Here is a 21,775-nt window from a genome sequence, read left to right on the forward strand (position 1 = left end):
TATTGTGGGAGTGTTACATCACTATTTCGGTCCCCTATAAACCCCCAGTCCATCCCAGGAATTGTACATGGTATGGACCTATAAACCTACCTTTGGACAGCTGGATGCAAAGTATGAAGTTTGTTGGAAATATATCCAGTAGTTTTCAAGTTATAAGGAATACGCTTTACACGCACCCGCTCTTGTGTTAAGCCCGGTGGGACTTGTACTGAAAAACCATCCGTTGATGATATCTCCCTTATAAATCCTCGTATCAAAATGATGAAAATGAAAAAAAAAGTTTAGAAATTGATTTCTATTAGGGCAGGTAGATTTCCGTTAACTTTGGTCGTGTATATTTTGTGGGAGTGCAAACGCAGGGTTTCGATTTCGCATAGACCCCCAGACAGTTCAAGGGTTTAGAAACATTATTGGTCCCAAACCCTGCCCAATACAGGTGAATTCTAAATATGAAGTTTGGTAGAAATATATCCAGTAGTTACTCGGGCAAACAAACAGACAGACACCAAAGCTAAAAAAATATGCAGATGGTCATTATTACACCTGAAACGCCTAACTGTCCGGAAATTTTGCCAAAATAGTCAATGTACAGACACGGTCGTTACGATTTTATTTATATACAGACAAAGAAAATAAAATCATGCCTTTGATCACGTTTTAATCCTAATAAATCCATATTATACACCATTAGAAAGCCGAGGGTCCAATCTAAAGTAAAATGACAGAAATTTAAAAAAAATATTGTCACGATTTCTAATTACCTTAAATACAATTATGAATTTTTGAACAAAGGGAATTGTTGAAATATTTTGCTCTAACAAAAGAATTTCTGATAAATGAAAGGCATGAAAATGGAATACACTCTAGGCCTCGATACATAATACCGACGGGGTCGGAGAAGAACAAGAATTTATCAAGGGAGGTCGGATAGGATAGATGAAGGTGAGAAGCCTGACGCAAGTAAGCAATGTCGGTATCATCTAGGTAAACTAAGCTTCCAAGTTAAGAGCCCCTGGCTGCCTTATAGTCGCCTCTTACGACAGGCGTGGAATACCATGGATATTTAACCAACCCCACCCAGAGGAGGATGAAACCTGTTTTTTGCCTTAAAATATCTATATATATCCTTCCATTTTTCATTAAAATTCATATTACCACATTTGCCGTCACGTTGTATTTAGCTGACTTTGATTGCTGAATTCAAATTCCTAGTAAACTCTTTCAAAATCTCCTTACTTACACAAACATTCCTAACTCAGTTTCTTTCTAATCTGGAGTTCCTCTTTATTTCTCGGTTATTTTACTATTATTTACCACCTCTAAACTGACATACATCTTTTCACGCTCTTCAACTAGTGCTTTAAACCCGTCTTGTAGGCTGTTTACATTATTGCATTTACAACTCTACAACCTTCCTTTATACTGTATCTTTCACTACGATCAAAAAAGTTTCGTGATTAGTTGCACCATATATAAATTCAGTTTCTCTGTACAGCTCATCTGCCTTCTCCGTCCAATAGATCACTTGCCGATTCAGCTGTATTTCGCAGATTAACTTACTTACAGTTTGTTGGTGAAGCTTTCTGCCATTTAATTTACCTAACTAGTTAACATTCGGTAAATTGATTTCCCGCTACAGTAACGTTCCTTCCTTTGTCGCTCCCCACATATCGGATTATCTTACAAATAATTCCGCTTCTGCGTCAACGCCACCCTTTCCATATCTGTACACCTCAAAAACATATATGATTCGTGTTTCTCATTCTTAACTTTTTCGTAGCTTACAACTTCGTCTTTCACGACAATGAATGGTACCTCTCCTATAGTTCACATGTTGTCTCTGTGATAAACACTCCAGTTCCGTGAGAAAATTTCCGCATCCATTATATCAGTCTTAATACAACTCCTATTACAATATCAGATAAATATATGCATACAGTATATTGAATTACTTATATCTATTCCTTTCTTTACAATACTACTCTGTTCAACACTAACACTTATATGTCATCCCTATTTGGCTTCCAGGTCCCTGTTTCCATGAATGTACCTTCCCGTAACTGCTCTAAACACCCCCCCCCCAATTCGTACGTACCATTACGGTTCAAGTGAAGGTCATATGAGCGAAGATCCCTGTCTCCTATCCACCTAAAGGATCTTAAAATCTCACTCCTTATTTATCTGATACCCAGTCCATAATCTCATTTAAATCTACGATCGCCCTGCAGTTAATGTCTCTTACGCACAGTATCACAATGACAACAATTTAGGCACATTTAAACTTATCCCGCGCTGACATAACCAGATCCCATACATTCCCAAATATGTCGCTGCATATACCTGCTTGCCTTACGTTGTTGGTAATGATGTGGAAAATTATCACCCTCTCCTTATCCTCTTCCATTGATCCTACTTTCTTTAACATCTGCCTTAACCAAACACTCTACTCTGATTCCCTTTCCACCACACACTTTCCCCACATGCCTAACAGTAGAGTCGCCCATAATCAGATCCTCAAACTCACCCACCTTTTTAGATCCCTTCCTCTCCTGGTCTCCTTTAACTTCCCTGACCACTACAGAACCTACTTCTTACTTCCTTCTCTCCTTCCCACGATCCTGTCCCACCTCGCTCCTCCTATCATTCCCTCTTCGTTTCTCTTTCTTACCGTTCCCCTTCTTCTTGGTTCCTCTTTTTTAACACTACCCTCATTCGCATTTTTCCTCTGCCGTTCAACCTTCAGTGATTTATACCGATTCATCACCGATACCTCTACTGAACTCATTCTCTGAAGGAGACTCTAATCTTCATTTTCTTACTTCCCCCGTCTTTTTTACATGTATTGCAAAAGACCTAGTTTAATCTCGCTCAAACTCGCTCTCACTCATGCCTCATTTTCCTTAAGGACTGTTCATAGCCCCAGTCCCCTACATTTTCTTGCTCAGTCTATACTTTATTTTCTTCACGGATTAGGCGTAGACAAAGCAAATAGAACTTCGAGATACTCTTCCTGAGGTATTCTGCTTCCTAAAATTTTGCGCGTTTTCTTGAAAACTCTGTTTGGCTGTCTGAAAAAAAGGTCATCCGTTTCTCTCATTGAACAGTGTTTAATGAAGACGGCATTCCAAGTTTAGTGGCAGCGAAATATCCGTCGACCGTCGAGTTCTATAACAGAAAATTATTTGTTGTAGATAACGTAAACATCAGTAATGATTAGTTCAGCACTGTTGAGAAAACGACGATGGCAGTGGGATAAAATGTGACTCTATCATTACATTCAGTGGACTAATATGTATTATTTAGTTGTATGGGCGGCGAATGTGACGTAGAGGTGGTTTTGTTTCAGGTTGCCTGGTTGCGAGTGGATACGCAGACCATCCTAACGATCGCCACCCACGTGATTACCAAGAACCACCGTATTGGAGTGACCCAGAGCGACCGCAGGACGTGGTACCTCCACATCAAGGAGGTGCGGGAGAATGACCGAGGATGGTACATGTGTCAGATCAACACGGACCCCATGAAGAGTCAGCTGGGCTTCCTCGAGGTTGTTGGTGAGTACAGTAGAGTAAGTAATATGATAAACACGCTAACAGGTCATCATCTACTTGCTATGGATGAAACAGTTGAAAATACGTCACTTGCTCTGGGCATGCGTGAGACGTAGCCAGTCCATACAAGTTTAGACTGATAATCATAGCTACAAATTCGGTGGAACTTACCTCTTAAAAACGTTTCTAATACATAGTATGAACTTGAATGTTGAAGAACGTTCAGGCACCCTAAAAGTTAGAAATAAACCTAATTCAAGGGAAACATTTTTATTTATTTATTTATTTATTTATTTATTTATTTATTTATTTATTTATTTATGACATGTCTGTAACAGAGTTGCACTCAAATTACAACAAATATTACAAAATATAGTACTATGATATATAATGCAAAACAGGAAAAAGATCACGAAAAATTAACAACCGATTTTGAAAAATTATAATAATAAAATTTAGAAGAAAAATTACAAAAACAACAATAGGTTATATACAGATCAGGATTAGATAGTGCTGCAATTACTGGCTCCTGATTACATAAGTAGGAAGAACTAAACTTTTATGTGCAGGCAAACACATATGCGAACAGGTCAGGTGCATGATTAACAGTGTAAAAATAACATCTCGAAGTTTATAGACAGCTGAATTCCATTTGTATTATTGACAAAGAGATAGTGTAATGACATTTTCTTTTTATGAGATGCTATTTGTGAAGATAGTTTAAGTTTATTCACTAAAGAAAATCACTAGAAATTTTTGGAAGTCTGTTAGGGACATTGAGAGATCTTTGTCGTGGTTTTTGACTAAGTCATTAAACGTACAACACATCCGTACTAATCGTGAATTTTTATGAATTAATATGTTGGATAAGGGATTGTAAAAATACGTCCGCCTACGCAACTTTTATTTGCTTACGTTAAAATGTGTTCTGGCTAGTAGATCACCGGTATCCATAACGCCTTTTATAATTTTGCGTAGAAAAAGTTGTTGACATAATTTTCGGCGAGCGTTTAACTAATAGTATCTAAATTCTTCTAATAAGTGACTATATGAAATTCTCAACCTATATGCTGACTGATTATGCTTCTTCGAATAAATAAACCGTAAGAATCTCTCTTCAACATTTCCAGTTCTATTTATATATGGTTTGTAATTTGGCATCCGTTCGACTCGTTGGCTGAATGGTCAGCGTACTGGCCTTCGGTTCAAAGGGTCCCGGGTTCGATTCCCGGCCAGGTCGGGGATTTTAACCTTCATTGGTTAATTCCAAAGGCTCGGGGGCTGGGTATTTGTGCTGTCCCCAACATCCCTGCAACTTACACACCACACATAACACTATCCTCCACCACAATAACACGCAGTTACCAACATATGGCATATGCCGCCCACCCTCGTCGGAGGGTCTGCCTTACAAGGGCTGCACTCGGCTAGAAATAGCCACACCAAATTATTATTATTATTATTATTATTATTATTATTATTATTATTATTATTATTATTATTATTATTATTTGCATCCATATAACGGATGCATGTTCTAATTTTGATCTCACGAATGTGTTATAGAGAACACAAAGTCTTAATGTTATTTATGTCCTTCCCGTTTCTTATGATAAAACCTAGTTGTTTGAGTGTTGTATTTACTATTATTTCAATATGTGCACTGGATGATAAGTTACTACTCATTGTAACTCCTAAGTCATTTGTGGATTCGACTTCGTTTAGATTATCTCCGTTCCTGAAGTATTCACACTAAAAAGGATCATTCACCGCATAATAAGTCATCACGAAGCATTTGATGATATTAAATGTGACGCTCCACATGTAGATTTTCTCATTGTCCTGCTTAGAGAAATGCAGTCACTAACATGTGATACCTCCTTGTACAAACATGAAGCACCTGGAATTTGCAACATCTGGAAAATCATTTGTACATAACATAAACAATACGGTAGTGGTCCTAAATCGGAACCTTGAGGTACACCTCAATTAACATTGAACACAAAAGATTTGGTCTGATTGTAGGTGACAAACTGGTATCTGTTATGTACATAGGAGGAGATAAGGTTTAGCATAGTATTGTCAAATCCAAATCCCGATAGCTTTCTAAGAAGCACACTGTGACCTTTCTTGTCAAACTCTTTCTCGGAGTCCGTATAAATCACATCAAGGGATTTATGAATGTTTAAAGCAATTGCCACATCTTGAACCAGTTTTGATAGGTTTGTGATAGTTGACCTAACAGGATAGAATCCATGCTGATAGGGTGAAATGTAGACTTAACATGATTAAAAACCGGAAATAAATAATTGTTTCGAAAACTTTACGAAGGCACATATTATGGAAATGGGTCTGTCATTTTGTAGATATGAATGATCTCCGGTTTTATATATCGGGAATACCCTTGGCATTTTCCATATGTCTGGGAACACACCTGCATCTATTATAAGATTAAATATGTAACATAATGGTTACTTTAATATATATGTGAACAGCCCTTTACTATGTAAGGAGGAATCCCATCTGACCCACTTAGTAGATTTTAGTTTATTTATAGTCTGATTATATTCTACTTCACCTACATGCGACAATGGGAGTGATGAGTTTGTTTTCGTGGGAGATCCTGCCTCATTATAACCTTTGTAACTATTACTTACCTTGCAGAAACATGTGGCAAAGTCATCGGCTATTTGCTTAGTGCTTCGCAAACGTTCTCCGTTTAAAGTATGATGCATTTTGATGTTTTGATTTTGATTTTTGATGTATTTTTCGGTCTATTTTTAATGAAATTTCAAAACGATGATGGGCGTATATTCATAAGTTCTTCGGAACTTCCTTTAATCGCCTAAACGATTTTGAAAGCTTTCTCGTCTCTTCAAACACGATCTCCTTTCATTCTGAATTCTTCATACCTTTTAGATAATATTCATTTAATTCTACGGTCTCAATACTTTATTTCGTAAACCAAGCTAGACATGTCTTCCCGGATTTTATTTTCATTTTTGGAACAATTTGTCCAAATTCTTGTCAAAAACATTACAGAAGTATTTTAAAGCTTCATTAGGATCTTTAATGTTTTTTAGATGATCCCAGTTTTCTCTCTCTAGCATTTTGTAAAGACTATGAAAGTCTGCTTTCGAGAAATTGTGCATAATTCTTTCAGGGTTATCAATTTTTTTTCATTTTATAACGAGTTTTAAAATCTATAAAGAGGGAAGGATGATGAAAATCTTCACTAACCAACGAAAAATGATTTTTAGTAACGTTAAGGTTAGTCATATTGGTCAATATTAAGTCAAGTGTCCTTCCGTATGGTTCTTAACACAGTTCACTGATTAAAGGTCGTAATAGGAGAGAAAGTTTGCTAGAACCCGGTAAGAGGGACCTCCCTGCATTAGGTAAAATTGATCACTTATTGCTGGTTGATTAAAGTCTCCAGCTATTATTATCCTATTAAATTGAATATCTGGAAATTTATCAAATAGTTCGTAGAAAGACAAGTATGTTTCCAGTTTAGAATTAGGCGGAAAATAAACTGTACTGATATAGTAAGTAAAGCCCCCTATGTACAATTTTATGACATGCTATATATTTTCACTTCTGAATTCAATTCTATTAACGGTTAAATAATCCTTCACGGCAATTAAAACTCCACCTGCTCTAGCAAACGTTCATTCAGATCTGTACACAATATATCTGTTATCAAAAAACTCACCATCGTATACATTCTCCTTCAACCAGGTTTCTGTGAGGATGACAATGTCATATTCAGCTGATAGTATGTTGTTATAAAATATATTTGTATTTGTGTTTAGACCTCGCACATTTTGATAGTGGATTGAAATATATATTATACTAGGCATACTGAAAAATAATTAAAAAGTACATTTGATACACTTCGTAAATTTTATGACAAAGTGGCCAGGTCTTCAACTAATTTTACCGTATAAACATATTTATCATCCACTTGCTTTTTCAACTTAATTGCACCTGTGCTGTCAACCCACACATAGGCATACTTTTTCTTTTATGATTTTTCTAGCTTCGAAGAACAACTTCCTCCTGAATACTGTTAAAGTATGATTTACGTAAACAGGATCTCTGAATGTGAATCTATTATCTGCCGTGGTCAAAATCCTCTTCACCTTTCGTCGTTCCATAAAATTTTCCTTTTCAATACGTCTAACAAATTTTACTACTATTCCAGCATTTTTCTGGTGTTGCTTAGCCTACAAGGAATACAAGGCCTGCCCAATAGCCACTCATAGCTGTCCGCCCTGTGGATGCTATATTTGCCGCTAGAGGCGCTGTAATTCAACCTCACATGAACACCTCGGTTGGCGGTATTTCTACATGTTGTATGCTTACTGGTGACGTCGTATTGTTAAAATACGTCAATTATATTACAATGGTGTACTGTTGCGTACCATTTTGTAAAAGAGGCTATAGAAATAAAGTTCATGGAACTAGTTTCCATGAATTCCCTTGCCAAGGGCCAACTAGGTAAGTAGTATAATAAGCGGGTTCTGCGGCACCTCCGCCGCCGCACGCCTCCGCCCGCCTCCTCCTCCGCCGCCGCCTCCGCCTCCGCCGCCGCCGCCCGCGGGAAATTTGAATTTTGGCGGGAAATTTGAATTTTGGCGGGAAATTTGAATTTTGGCGGGAGATTTGAATTTGTAAACAAAGCCACGTGCTTTTTGACAGCTGTCATCGACAACAACGCATCGCTAACCTCACTGCTGCCATCTTGACGGGCCTAAACCTCACTAGTGCCAACTTAACCTAACTAGCATGAGGGAAACAAACCCACGTGTTTTTTGACAACCACGTGCTTTTTGACAGACAACAACGCATCGCTAACCTCAGTACTGCCATCTTGACGGGCCTAAACCTCAGTAGTGCCAACTTAACCTAACTAGCGCGAGGTAAACAAAGCCACGTGCTTTTTGACAACCACGTGCGTTTTGACAGATTTTTAAACAAAGCCACGTGCTTTTTGACAGCTGTCATCGACAACAACGCATCGCAAACCTCAGTACTACCCTCTTGACGGGCCTAAACCTCAGTAGTGCCAACTTAACCTAACTAGCATGAGGTAAACAAAGCCACGTGTTTTTTGACAGCCACGTGCTTTTGACAGATTTGTAAACAAAGCCACGTGCTTTTTGACAGACAACAACGCATCGCTAACCTCAGTACTGCCATCTTGACGGGAATAAACCTCGGTGGTACCAACTTAACCTAACTAGCTCGAGATAAACAAAGCCACGTGCTTTTTGACAGCCACGTGCTTTTTGACAGCTGTCATCCGCCATCTTTAAACTACAGAGCGCTGTGCTGCCCTCTTTCGTCACCTGTCATCGGCAGTGCTGCCATCTTGGCGGGCCTAAACCTTAGTGCTACCAACTTAACCTCACTAGCTCGAGATAAACAAATCCACGTGCTTTTTGACAGCCACGTGCTTTTTTGACAGCTGTCATCCGCCATCTTTAATCCATAGAGCACAGTGCTGCCCTCTTTAGCTACTTACCTTTGAAATGTGGTGGCGGATAATTTGAAAAAATGCTTTTTTGACAGCAGCCATCTTTGAGCGCCGTGCTACACTCTTTAGCTAGTTACCTTTGAAATGTGGTGGCAGGCAATTCCACATGACAGCAGCCATCTTTGAGCACCGTGCTGCCCTCTATGTGGTGGCGGCAAATTGAAAAATTCTACATGCTCTTGTTTGCAAACAAACTCACGCGCTTTTTTGACAGCCGTCATCCGCCATCTTTAATCAACAGAGTACAGTGCTGTAATCTTTAGCTAGATACCTTTGAAATGTGGTGGCGGTAATTTGAAAAATTCTATGTGCTCTTGTTGGGAAACAAAGCCACGTGCTTTTTTGACAGCTGTCATCCGCCATCTTTAATCAATAGAGCACTGTGCTGCTATCATGCGGGCAATTTCGTCAGCTGTCATCCGCCATCTTTAATCCAGAGAGAACAGTGCTGCACTCTATGTGGTGGCGGTAAATTCCACGTGCTTTACAAACCCATGTGCTTTTCTGACAGCTGTCATCCGCCATCTTTAATCTAGAGAGAACAGTGCTGCACTCTATGTGGTGGCGGCAAATTCCACGTGCTTTACAAACCTATGCGCTTTTCTGTCATCCACCATCTTTAATCTAGAGAGAACAGTGCTGCACTCTATGCGGTGGCGGCAAATTCCACGTGCTTTACAAACCTATGCGTTTTTCTGTCATCCACCATCTTTAATCTAGAGAGAACAGTGCTGCACTCTATGTGGTGGCGGCAAATTCTACGTGCTCTTATTTGGAAACAAATTCTACTCGCTCTTCAGCTGTCATCCACCATCTTTAATCAAGAGAGCACCGTGCTGCCCTCTTTGTGGTGGCGGATAATTTGAAAAAATTCTTTTCGACAAGCAGCCATCTTTAATCCAGAGAGAACAGTGCTGCCCTCTTTAGCTACTTACCTTTGAGGCGGTTAATTTGAAAAATTCTTTTCGACAAGCTGCCATCTTTAATCCAGAGAGAACAGTGCTGCCCTCTTTAGCTACTTACCTTTGAGGCGGTTAATTTGAAATATTCTATTTAACAAGCTGCCATCTTTAATGAAAAGAGCATCGTGGTGCTATCTTGCGGGTAATATTTTACGTCACAGCTGTCATCCACCATCTTGCATTGCTAACCTTAGTGCTGCCCTCTTTAGCTACTTACCTTTGAAACAAAAAATCTATTTGACAAGCTGTCATCCGCCATCTTTAATCCAGAGAGAACAGTGCTGCACTCTATGTGGTGGCGGATAACTTGAAAAAATATTTTTGACAAGCAGCCATCTTTAATCAACAGAGCACCGTGCTGACATCTTTAGCTACCGCCATCTTACATCGCTTACCTCGCTGCTGCACTCTATGTGGTGGCGGTAAATTCGAACAAGTTTAATCACGCATCGGGAAAGCTAGAGTAAGCACGTGCTGCAGTGATGACGTCATCATGCATGTTTAGACTTGTCCGTTTTCTTAAGAGTAAGTCGGAATAAAGGAATGTGGTAGCGGTAAATTCGAACAAGTTTAAACATGCATCGGGAAAGCTAGAGTAAGCAAGTGCTGTTGTGATGACGTCATTGTGCATGTTTAGACCTGATCGTTTTTCTTAAGAGTAAGTCGGTGTAAAGCAATGCAATAAGTACAACATTTTTTGAATGCGATCAAATATTTATTTACAAATATACTACAACAGTGTTCGTTTTTGCTGCTGACAAGGTTGGTGTGCTTCTTAACAACGTATGCTTCTGAAATGCCTCCTGCAACATTCAAATTAAACAAAGCATTTAGAAATATATTATACTAAGTATGTTATGCTTTACAGAGAAGATCATATACTTCTTACCTTGCTGTTATTCCTTTTCGGAATCATCATCATCATCATCATCATGAGGTACTAGAGAAAGTTCATTCATACACTGTGTACAGTGTTCAATCCTCGGATTTGGTCCATCCCAATCATCATCACCATTTTCTCCTCGATGCTTGTAATGTCGTTCACAAGTTCTGCATAAAGCTACTTCGATTGACATCTTACTGTGTAGAGGAAGGATGTCCCAAAAATTATGTACGTAAGAGGCAGCGTACGTATATAAAAATCCTGGTGGTAAGTATTGAATAAGATGTTTCGGCATCAACGATCTACGTTTATAGAACATCTTAATAGCCTCACTCACTCGTGAAACATAAATAAGATGTTGCGTATGAGCATGCAAACAGCATGCACATTTACAGTTTCGTTCCATAGCGTACGATGTCGAAGCACACACTAATGAAAATGATAAAGATCTATTCTTATTTATAGTCTCCTAACAATATTCGTTAGCGGATGGTAAGTAACATCACTCATATGAATAATAAGACAATAGGCTGCTGTGTTAGCAGGAATGTTTTCAGATGTTTCAAATTCTAAACGAATATCAACTGGAGATTCTTTTATAGATTCTTCGTGATAAGAGCAGTCTATAACTACAATCGGTGCTTTATTTTTAAATTCTTGAGGTGTAAATAGCGGACGATCTTCTTTCTGATAATACGATGATTGAAATTTACAAAACATGTCATAGAGCATCCCAAACTTTTTTTCTCAAAGTTAATGTCGATGTTTTCGTTGGGATACGTAATTCCATTGAGATATAGTCTAACGTGTCTTAATTTGCAGTGATCAAACAGTGAGCTATCTTTTTCGTGATTGAATTTACGATTAGTTTGAAATCCAAAAATAATGTACAAGGGCTTCTCAGTAAAACGTGATGTTTTAACAGCCCAGCTATGCTTGTTTGTAGGTGGTAACACAGGATATTCATGCAGCTCCCAACTTCTAAAACGTATAGGTAATGGTGTATCATTTTCTACAATCTTGAGCAATCGAAGTTTTTCACGATCAGATAAGGTTACATGTGGAATCCGCCACAGTATACGATGCAGTGTTATTTTCGATTCTACAGGTGTTTCTACTGCTTTAAGAGAATTGTAATCACTTCGATCACGGATTAGAATAAGCTCTTGTTTTGCGTTGATTATAATACGTGTAAAGTCTTCTGCGAATCCAAAAATATGTTTCAGTGATAACATACCCGTAAAAGTTCCATCCTCATTAATCATCCAGTTGTTACTAGCTTTTGGACACCATCCAGCCATCCGCAAAAGATTACTTTCTTCATCACAGAAAGAAGGGTAGAGTTTCATTGCACTTGTAATACCAACATTCTTTGTTCGATCTATTTCAACATTATTTACTTCATATCGCGCTTCAGAAAAGAGAAAAGCTAGAGCATGGTTGTTTAGTTGTGAAGTGCTTGGTCCACTTCCATCAGACTTTTCTAATCGTCCTTCAATATAGAGGTAGCTTTCGTGTGGTAAGGTGTAAACATCTTGTTGATTAATAATAAAATGAATTTCATCATTGTTATTTAATCCAAACGTAAAAGGTTGATAGGAATGAAGCTCACTTCGTACTACACCTTCACGACTTTCTACTGTATTCGTAATGTCTAGCATTTCTTCCATTTTGTTGTAGTAGTGTATATCCCAAATCTTGGAGTATCTGCTTATGGGTATCTGTTAACTCGATGAGTCTCTGCACACATGTAGTATGTCTTCGGAATGTACACCGTGTTTTATAGATGGTTTTCATACTGGTTTAAGATGTAGTTTGTAAGCTACGTACGCATGCTGATCTAAATGAATAAGCTGATTATGTTTATTTACAAGTCTAAGAGTAATGTTGCTAATGTGTTTTACAGACACAGGATGATAAGGAACTACTGCTGGTTTCTCACAGATAGTATATCCACGTTCCTCTGTAACAATGAAGTCATGCAGGACGTGCGAAGGTTGTAGATTACTATTCAAGTCTGTAATAATATTACAAGTAATGTTCACATTATAATCATCGAAGAGTTTTATAGGTTGATCAGACTCGTAACGTACGTTCGGTAGGAGCTCCCTCGATGAAAATCCAAGCAGTGGGCCAATCGAATCAGGTTGTGATTTGAAGTCAATCTTAAATGATGATTCAATAACACATTTATGTGTAATGTTGCTTATAGTGATTGAGAACTTGTAACTATGATTACTAAAACTATCTTCCCCAAACTGATCAATTAACGTACTTTCAATATAGTCGTGAATATCATCTACTGTATAACTACCTGAGGGTAGTGTTAGCACATACTCATCGTAATAGAACTTGTTTAAACCATCACGCACATTATAGATTTTATTGTAGCTTTCAAACGATACTAGTCCAAGACTATGCGGCTGATAACCAAGTTCGATTGGTGGATTAAAATAGACGGTTGTTTCAGGTCCTTCTCCACGTACAGCAAACGTTCTTTCACTGTTCGTCATCACGCAGACACTAATGCACTTTCTCTACTGTCTGGGTTTGATATAAGAACATAAGACATAATCGTCCGCACATGCGTGTATTAAAGTTTTGCACACGGTTTTTATTGTAAACAATGTCTGCACTGCTTCCGAAATAACGTATGAGCTCAAAAGGAGGAGGTAAATCTCCATAGCTATCAAAATACCATACTTTAGATTTACGTTTTACATAAGCAACGTAATGAGTTCCAGGTCCACGACTGTCGTCCAAGTTAATTACGGCACTTTCACGTTCACGTGGGCGTACTGGTAGTTGATCGCGCATATACACTCCTCGAAAATAATGAATTCCTAGTTGTTTAGCAAACGTAAAAACTTCATCATGCGTTAGAGCTCGATATGGCAGTGCATTCAGTAGACGTTTTTTGGAGAAATGTAGATACCAAGCCCTTTCTTGTATGGCGCTAGCTTCATGTTCACACCTTTGCCTCGTAACGCAATTGCCTCCATCGTCTTGTTATGACGTTCACTCTCTTTCAACTGTTGTTTCGCTTCTTCTACAGCTTTGACAGTTCTCGCTACAGCACTAGCACCACCTAGCAATGACCCTAAAGCTGCTAAGCCAGCAAACAGCGCAGGAAGAAATCCTCCTCGTTTTGGTACAGGAATAATTCGCGCACGTTTACTAAGTATTGCTCTGCACTTTGGAGAAATTCTCGCTCTTGCTGCGCGTAACGCCTTAGTAATAGCTACACGAGGATTGTATTCCCCTCGAATAGCTTTTTGCGCAGCCTTTATAACATCTTTCCATCCAACAGTTTTTACTTTCTTCTTCTTCTTCATGTCGTTTGGATATCGTTGTTTCACCATGCTGGACACGACTTTACTAGTCAAGAGCAAATCATAAACTAACCGTTGCCTCTTGTTTCGTTTAATATATATATTACTATTACATACTTTATGATTCAGTTATCATGAAGATTATAAAGCAGCAAGACACGCTACCTGTTACCGACATTGTACCACATCTCTTACCTAGTTCTAGTACAACTACAAGAAAACGTCATGGAACGTTGTTTCCTTTTACTGTTCGATGTATTATATCAGGTCCGTCGGGATGCGGTAAAACAAATCTTTTACTCACACTTATTACTTCTGTAAATGGTGTACGCTTCGAGAATATTTACGTTTTCGCAAAGTCACTCTATCAGCCGCTATATACTATTCTACAAACTGTAATGCACGATCTAGTTAAAGATGGAATAAGATATTTTAAATTTAATTCACATGAGCAAGTACCATCACCAGACGATGTGCTTCCTAATTCTCTTATGATCTTTGATGATGTTGCAACAGAACAGCAAAACGTTATTCGTGCATTCTTTAGTATGGGTCGGCATAAATATGTTGATTGCATCTATTTGTGCCAAACCTATTCTCGTGTGCCTAAGCAGTTGATACGCGACAACGCAAATGTTATTGTGCTTTTTCGGCAAGATGAGCGCAACATGCGACATGTGTATAACGATCATGTTAACACTGATATGACATTCGATGACTTTAAACGTATGTGTGCTAAATGTTGGTCATTACACCGTTACAGCTTTTTAGTTATTGATAAAGAAAGTGATGTACAGCATGGACGATATCGCATGGGTTTCGATCATTTTATATGCATTAACACAGAATTGCAGTAACTACTTGATTAAAAACCACCATCATGTTAACATCTAGCAAGGAGATCACAAAACATATCATCCAAGCTCGAAACAATATTCGACGGAAATTTAAAGAGCTTAAACGTATTCAAGCAGACACGGATTTATTTTTAAAAACACAACTAAGTACACCACTCAAAGAAATTTTTAATTCTACTTCATTACCGCAGTCTACTTCAAGTTTTGCTTCTATGCAAACATCATATCATAAAGAGAAGCATGAAGAAGAAAAGCATGAAGAAGATACTGAAGAGAAGAAGCAGGATGTAGATCAAGAGGAAGATAAGGAAGAAGAAGAAGAAGAACTTAATGATACATCACCATCTAAGCGTGTTGAGTTTTTAACTACAGATGTTATTGCTGAAACACCTACTACATCGACGCAAAATCTACCATCTTTGTCTGAGGTTATGATTACACCAGAGTATCGCAATCAGTTTAGAACTTTTATTCAAGATACCTATGGATCTCTCTTTGCACCTTATATAGAAAAACTTTTTACAGGACAAAGTGACACTACCTACGGTATTCGCTACGAAGATGACTGTTTCCGGATAGGAAATTCAAATGTTAAGATTAATAGCAACAAACTCATTGTAAAAGGTGTTACCTATAAACCTACGAAAGGACTCTTAGAACTTCTTTTCTCACGAATACCTGACAAGGATATAATTTTACAAGATGATCTTAAAAAGTATAAAGCAATACTTTTTGCTACTGATGCAACACGACGTAATTACAGGAGAACAGAAGCTGTAAATGCGAATAAGAGTTACAAGTATCGTGAGTTTATTTCTAAGCTGTTTCCGACTGCACGTAGTCTAGACGTTATCTACAAGCCTTTGTTGCCGTATGTGGATGTAAGATACTGGAATGACCCAAACTTACTCGTTGAACGATTACAACTTTTAAGAGCATCACAAGAGGCTGGTCACACTGGTCACGGATCAGAAATTCTAGAAATAGAAAGAGAACTACGTTATGCCGGTATTATTTTGTAATGGCTCGTCAAGAGAAGATCTCACCTGTAAAGGTAAACATCGCACATGAGTTACATAAACCAGCACGTCGCACCTACTGTCGCAGACGCGTTATTACACGAGGAAAAGATGATCTCTGGCAAGCAGACTTAGTAGAAATGATTCCATATGCCTCTAGTAATAAGGGGTATAAGTATCTACTTACTGTTATCGATGTGTACTCAAAGTTTGCTTTTGCACAACCCGTGCGTTCTAAAACAGCAGCTCAAGTTAAAGAAGCATTTAAACATATTGTTGAAGAATCGAAACGCTGCCCAAGGCTTCTTCAAACTGATCAAGGTAAAGAGTTTTACAACAAGGATTTTTTTTCTTACCTCAAGTTACTTGGCATTCAACACTACTCTACGTTCAGCAATCTCAAGGCAAGTGTTGTAGAACGCTTTAATCGTACACTCAAAACAATGATGTGGCGAGAATTTACAGCGCAAGGTTCATATCGTTGGATTGATCTGCTACCGAGACTTTTATCTACCTACAACGATACACCTCATCGCACTATCGGAACAAAGCCACGTCTTGTTACAAAGAATACACCTCGTCTAGATGCTATTCATCTTGTAATTAAAACAGCTGATCCACGTCGCTATCGCTTTAAAGAAGGTGATTTCGTTCGCATCAGCAAACACAAGTCTATCTTTGCAAAAGGATACACACCTAACTGGAGCACTGAAATTTTTCAAATCAGAAGTGTTAAGCTTTCTAATCCAGTTACGTATTTACTTCGCGATCTCAGAGGACAGCCTATTGAAGGAGGATTCTACATCGAAGAACTGCAGAAAACAAAATATCCTGATCACTATTTAGTTGAACGTGTTATTCGACGTCGTGGTAATAAACTGTATGTTAAATGGCTTGGTTTTAATAACAGCTTTAATTCATGGATTAATAAAGAGGATGTACTTTAAATCTTATGTGTATTTTCTTTTAATCCTCTACGTTTCCTTTCTTCTAATTCACTAGGACATGCTGTAGGATTAAACAACACCTGTAATATGTTTTGACAATTCATATTTATTTTAGACTATATACATACATTTTTATCCTTTGTTCATGTTACGGTCTTTGACACTCAGTTTTCGTTTTATTACACCAACAACGACAAGTGCTGCTATATTCTTCTGAGCAGCTAAAGCACTAGGTAATAACACATACACACACAGCATAACTTTACGAAGCAGATTTTAACAGCTACACTCTATGCAGGCAGCATGTAACTACATGTCAGGCGAACGTGTTCTAGGGCCGCAGGGGAGATGAAGCACGAAGAAAAGAAGATCAATCACTCTATTGATGAGTCCACGCCCAACATGCTTCCTCATCTTTCTCCCAGCACGTTTCTTCACCTTTTCCTTGTTTACTCTCTCCACAGCCATGATAAGTGTTTATAAGCGAAGACAACTCGTTAGTTTTAGGTCCGTGATACAGTTTAATTAGTTGACATGTACGGCACTGTCTCACAGAAGGTCTTCTAGCTAAACTCACGTGTTCTTGATGTAAACTACACGTTTGAAGCTCTGACAAAACAGGATCTTGAGTCCACTCACGAGGCACCTTATCCCAAATCTTCTTTACAGCATTCGCAGCTACATTGACCAAAAATGCCTTTGGTAATGCATTTAACTCTTCTTCAGTAAAAGTGTTTAGTTTCTTTTTGCATGCATAAAACTTTACGATCGCCTTTTCAACTGCGTTACACTTAGTATCTGTTAGAAATGACATGATGTCTTTACTCTACAAATGTTTCTTTTACACTAAGGTTATTTCGACACTGCAGTTTACATATGTTGTTCACTTCCCGGCATGCACTGCGACACAACCAATCAAAGAGCATGCATACATGTTGTAAAGACTGTTTAGTTGTTTCTCTACTATGCTCTTTCGGAAGAGTTTTAAATGATGGGCACCCCAATTCATGCATGTCGATAACTTCACATGATGATGGTAGAAAATCACGCAACCATTCTTTCTTTTCACAACCCTTTAAAAGAACAAGATCTGCTCTTGACAAATGTGCATTCATCATTAAAGGTAGAAAACGATAAGGTATTCCTTTTTCTTCCCACTTCAAACCTAAATTGTTTTCAATCCACTGAGTCTGCTTTTTATCTTCATCTGTTTGCAAACAGTAAGGGAACGGTGGACTAAATACTAAACTAACAAGTTTTGGTGCCCACAACACACAGCAATCTAACACAGCCACCTCTTTAAACACAAACTTGTTTCCGTTTACTTTAAAGCCTTGCACATCAACTATTAATGTTTTCGTCATGTTTGCACTCCACACTCTATCACTGTTTCCCGAAGACTAAAGCTTTTAGTCAACGAACGGGTTTAAACATGCATGATGACGTCATCACTGCAGCACGTGCTTACTCTAGCTTTCCCGATGCGTGATTAAACTTGTTCGAATTTACCGCCACCACATAGAGTGCAGCAGCGAGGTAAGCGATGTAAGATGGCGGTAGCTAAAGATGTCAGCACGGTGCTCTGTTGATTAAAGATGGCTGCTTGTCAAAAATATTTTTTCAAGTTATCCGCCACCACATAGAGTGCAGCACTGTTCTCTCTGGATTAAAGATGGCGGATGACAGCTTGTCAAATAGATTTTTTGTTTCAAAGGTAAGTAGCTAAAGAGGGCAGCACTAAGGTTAGCAATGCAAGATGGTGGATGACAGCTGTGACGTAAAATATTACCCGCAAGATAGCACCACGATGCTCTTTTCATTAAAGATGGCAGCTTGTTAAATAGAATATTTCAAATTAACCGAATCAAAGGTAAGTAGCTAAAGAGGGCAGCACTGTTCTCTCTGGATTAAAGATGGCAGCTTGTCGAAAAGAATTTTTCAAATTAACCGCCTCAAAGGTAAGTAGCTAAAGAGGGCAGCACTGTTCTCTCTGGATTAAAGATGGCTGCTTGTCGAAAAGAATTTTTTCAAATTATCCGCCACCACAAAGAGGGCAGCACGGTGCTCTCTTGATTAAAGATGGTGGATGACAGCTGAAGAGCGAGTAGAATTTGTTTCCAAATAAGAGCACGTAGAATTTGCCGCCACCACATAGAGTGCAGCACTGTTCTCTCTAGAATAAAGATGGTGGATGACAGAAAAGCGCATAGGTTTGTAAAGCACGTGGAATTTGCCGCCACCGCATAGAGTGCAGCACTGTTCTCTCTAGATTAAAGATGGTGGATGACAGAAAAGCGCATAGGTTTGTAAAGCACGTGGAATTTGCCGCCACCACATAGAGTGCAGCACTGTTCTCTCTAGATTAAAGATGGCGGATGACAGCTGTCAGAAAAGCACATGGGTTTGTAAAGCACGTGGAATTTACCGCCACCACATAGAGTGCAGCACTGTTCTCTCTGGATTAAAGATGGCGGATGACAGCTGACGAAATTGCCCGCATGATAGCAGCACAGTGCTCTATTGATTAAAGATGGCGGATGACAGCTGTCAAAAAAGCACGTGGCTTTGTTTCCCAACAAGAGCACATAGAATTTTTCAAATTACCGCCACCACATTTCAAAGGTATCTAGCTAAAGATTACAGCACTGTACTCTGTTGATTAAAGATGGCGGATGACGGCTGTCAAAAAAGCGCGTGAGTTTGTTTGCAAACAAGAGCATGTAGAATTTTTCAATTTGCCGCCACCACATAGAGGGCAGCACGGTGCTCAAAGATGGCTGCTGTCATGTGGAATTGCCTGCCACCACATTTCAAAGGTAACTAGCTAAAGAGTGTAGCACGGCGCTCAAAGATGGCTGCTGTCAAAAAAGCATTTTTTCAAATTATCCGCCACCACATTTCAAAGGTAAGTAGCTAAAGAGGGCAGCACTGTGCTCTATGGATTAAAGATGGCGGATGACAGCTGTCAAAAAAGCACGTGGCTGTCAAAAAGCACGTGGATTTGTTTATCTCGAGCTAGTGAGGTTAAGTTGGTAGCACTAAGGTTTAGGCCCGCCAAGATGGCAGCACTGCCGATGACAGGTGACGAAAGAGGGCAGCACAGCGCTCTGTAGTTTAAAGATGGCGGATGACAGCTGTCAAAAAGCACGTGGCTGTCAAAAAGCACGTGGCTTTGTTTATCTCGAGCTAGTTAGGTTAAGTTGGTACCACCGAGGTTTATTCCCGTCAAGATGGCAGTACTGAGGTTAGCGATGCGTTGTTGTCTGTCAAAAAGCACGTGGCTTTGTTTACAAATCTGTCAAAAAGCACGTGGCTGTCAAAAAACACGTGGCTTTGTTTACCTCATGCTAGTTAGGTTAAGTTGGCACTACTGAGGTTTAGGCCCGTCAAGATGGTAGTACTGAGGTTTGCGATGCGTTGTTGTCGATGACAGCTGTCAAAAAGCACGTGGCTTTGTTTACAAATCTGTCAAAAAGCACGTGGTTGTCAAAAAGCACGTGGTTTTGTTTACCTCGCGCTAGTTAGGTTAAGTTGGCACTACTGAGGTTTAGGCCCGTCAAGATGGCAGTACTGAGGTTAGCGATGCGTTGTTGTCTGTCAAAAAGCACGTGGTTGTCAAAAAACACGTGGGTTTGTTTACCTCATGCTAGTTAGGTTAAGTTGGCACTAGTGAGGTTTAGGCCCGTCAAGATGGCAGCAGTGAGGTTAGCGATGCGTTGTTGTCGATGACAGCTGTCAAAAAGCATGTGGCTTTGTTTACAAATTCAAATCTCCCGCCAAAATTCAAATTTCCCGCCAAAATTCAAATTTCCCGCGGGCGGCGGCGGCGGAGGCGGAGGCGGCGGCGGACGAGGAGGCGGGCGGAGGCGTGCGGCGGCGGAGGTGCCGCAGAACCCGCTTATTATACTACTTAGGTAATTATGGATTAAATCAATAAACAGGCAAGGTATGGTACAGTAAATACGCAGACCATGTGACGGCACAAATTAGGTTATTTCTTATTATTGCTCCTGTTCTGATGACAATAGTATTATCTTCTATATAAATCTCCTGGCTCGAGAGACGGTGTCACCGTCTAGGAAGCCCGCCTCCCTCTTCAGGGGAGGAATGAAAATACTATTTAGTAGTTACATGATCCGTCAACATCAGCATATTATTTGGGAAGGTACAAGCAATTCCAGACTCCTTGGGTGTCATGGCCATCGTATTTGGCTCAAATATTGGAGTAGGTACCCCAGGACTTGAAGGCTCTCGCATACTTTCATTATTTCCGTGGTATACTCTACATGAAACTCACATTGAGAATTGCCAGTTCGAAACTGTGATTTGAACCTTGGAATATTCGAAGAGTACAGCTGACCATTCTTATCACGGAGCATAAGTTAATGTGCTCGTCTATGCAGGAGGAAGAGACGAATAGTTGTGTAACGTATAGTGACATCATGTATAAGTAGTTCCTTTTTTACCTTTCAGTTTTTCGTGGAAATAACCAGAAAAGAAATAAATGGTCCCCTATAAGCTTCTAAATGGATTTCTTATTTTTCGGAAGAAAATAAATAAAAATTTTTTTCCAACTTTTGCAACCGTTAGTTAGTGAACAAATCGCACACGCGGATGAACCGGCAGCAAAGAATCCGGAGTTAGCAAGAAATTTTCAAACTCAACTGGAAAGCATCGAAAAG

At 39.2% G+C, this 21,775-nt stretch overlaps 1 protein-coding gene across 1 annotated transcript in view; it reads left to right on the forward strand.

Moving 5' to 3' along the window:
* LOC136856921 (neurotrimin-like) overlaps nucleotides 1-21,775 on the forward strand; it is a 471,685-nt gene that overhangs the window by 190,770 nt on the left and 259,140 nt on the right. The window contains exon 4 of the mRNA XM_068231048.1: nucleotides 3,347-3,554. Within this exon, the coding sequence (XP_068087149.1) occupies nucleotides 3,347-3,554 (208 nt within the window). The remainder of the gene's footprint in view (nucleotides 1-3,346; nucleotides 3,555-21,775) is intronic.

The sequence above is a fragment of the Anabrus simplex genome, chromosome 1 (assembly GCF_040414725.1).
Source record: "Anabrus simplex isolate iqAnaSimp1 chromosome 1, ASM4041472v1, whole genome shotgun sequence".
Taxonomy (NCBI): Eukaryota; Metazoa; Arthropoda; class Insecta; order Orthoptera; family Tettigoniidae; genus Anabrus; species Anabrus simplex.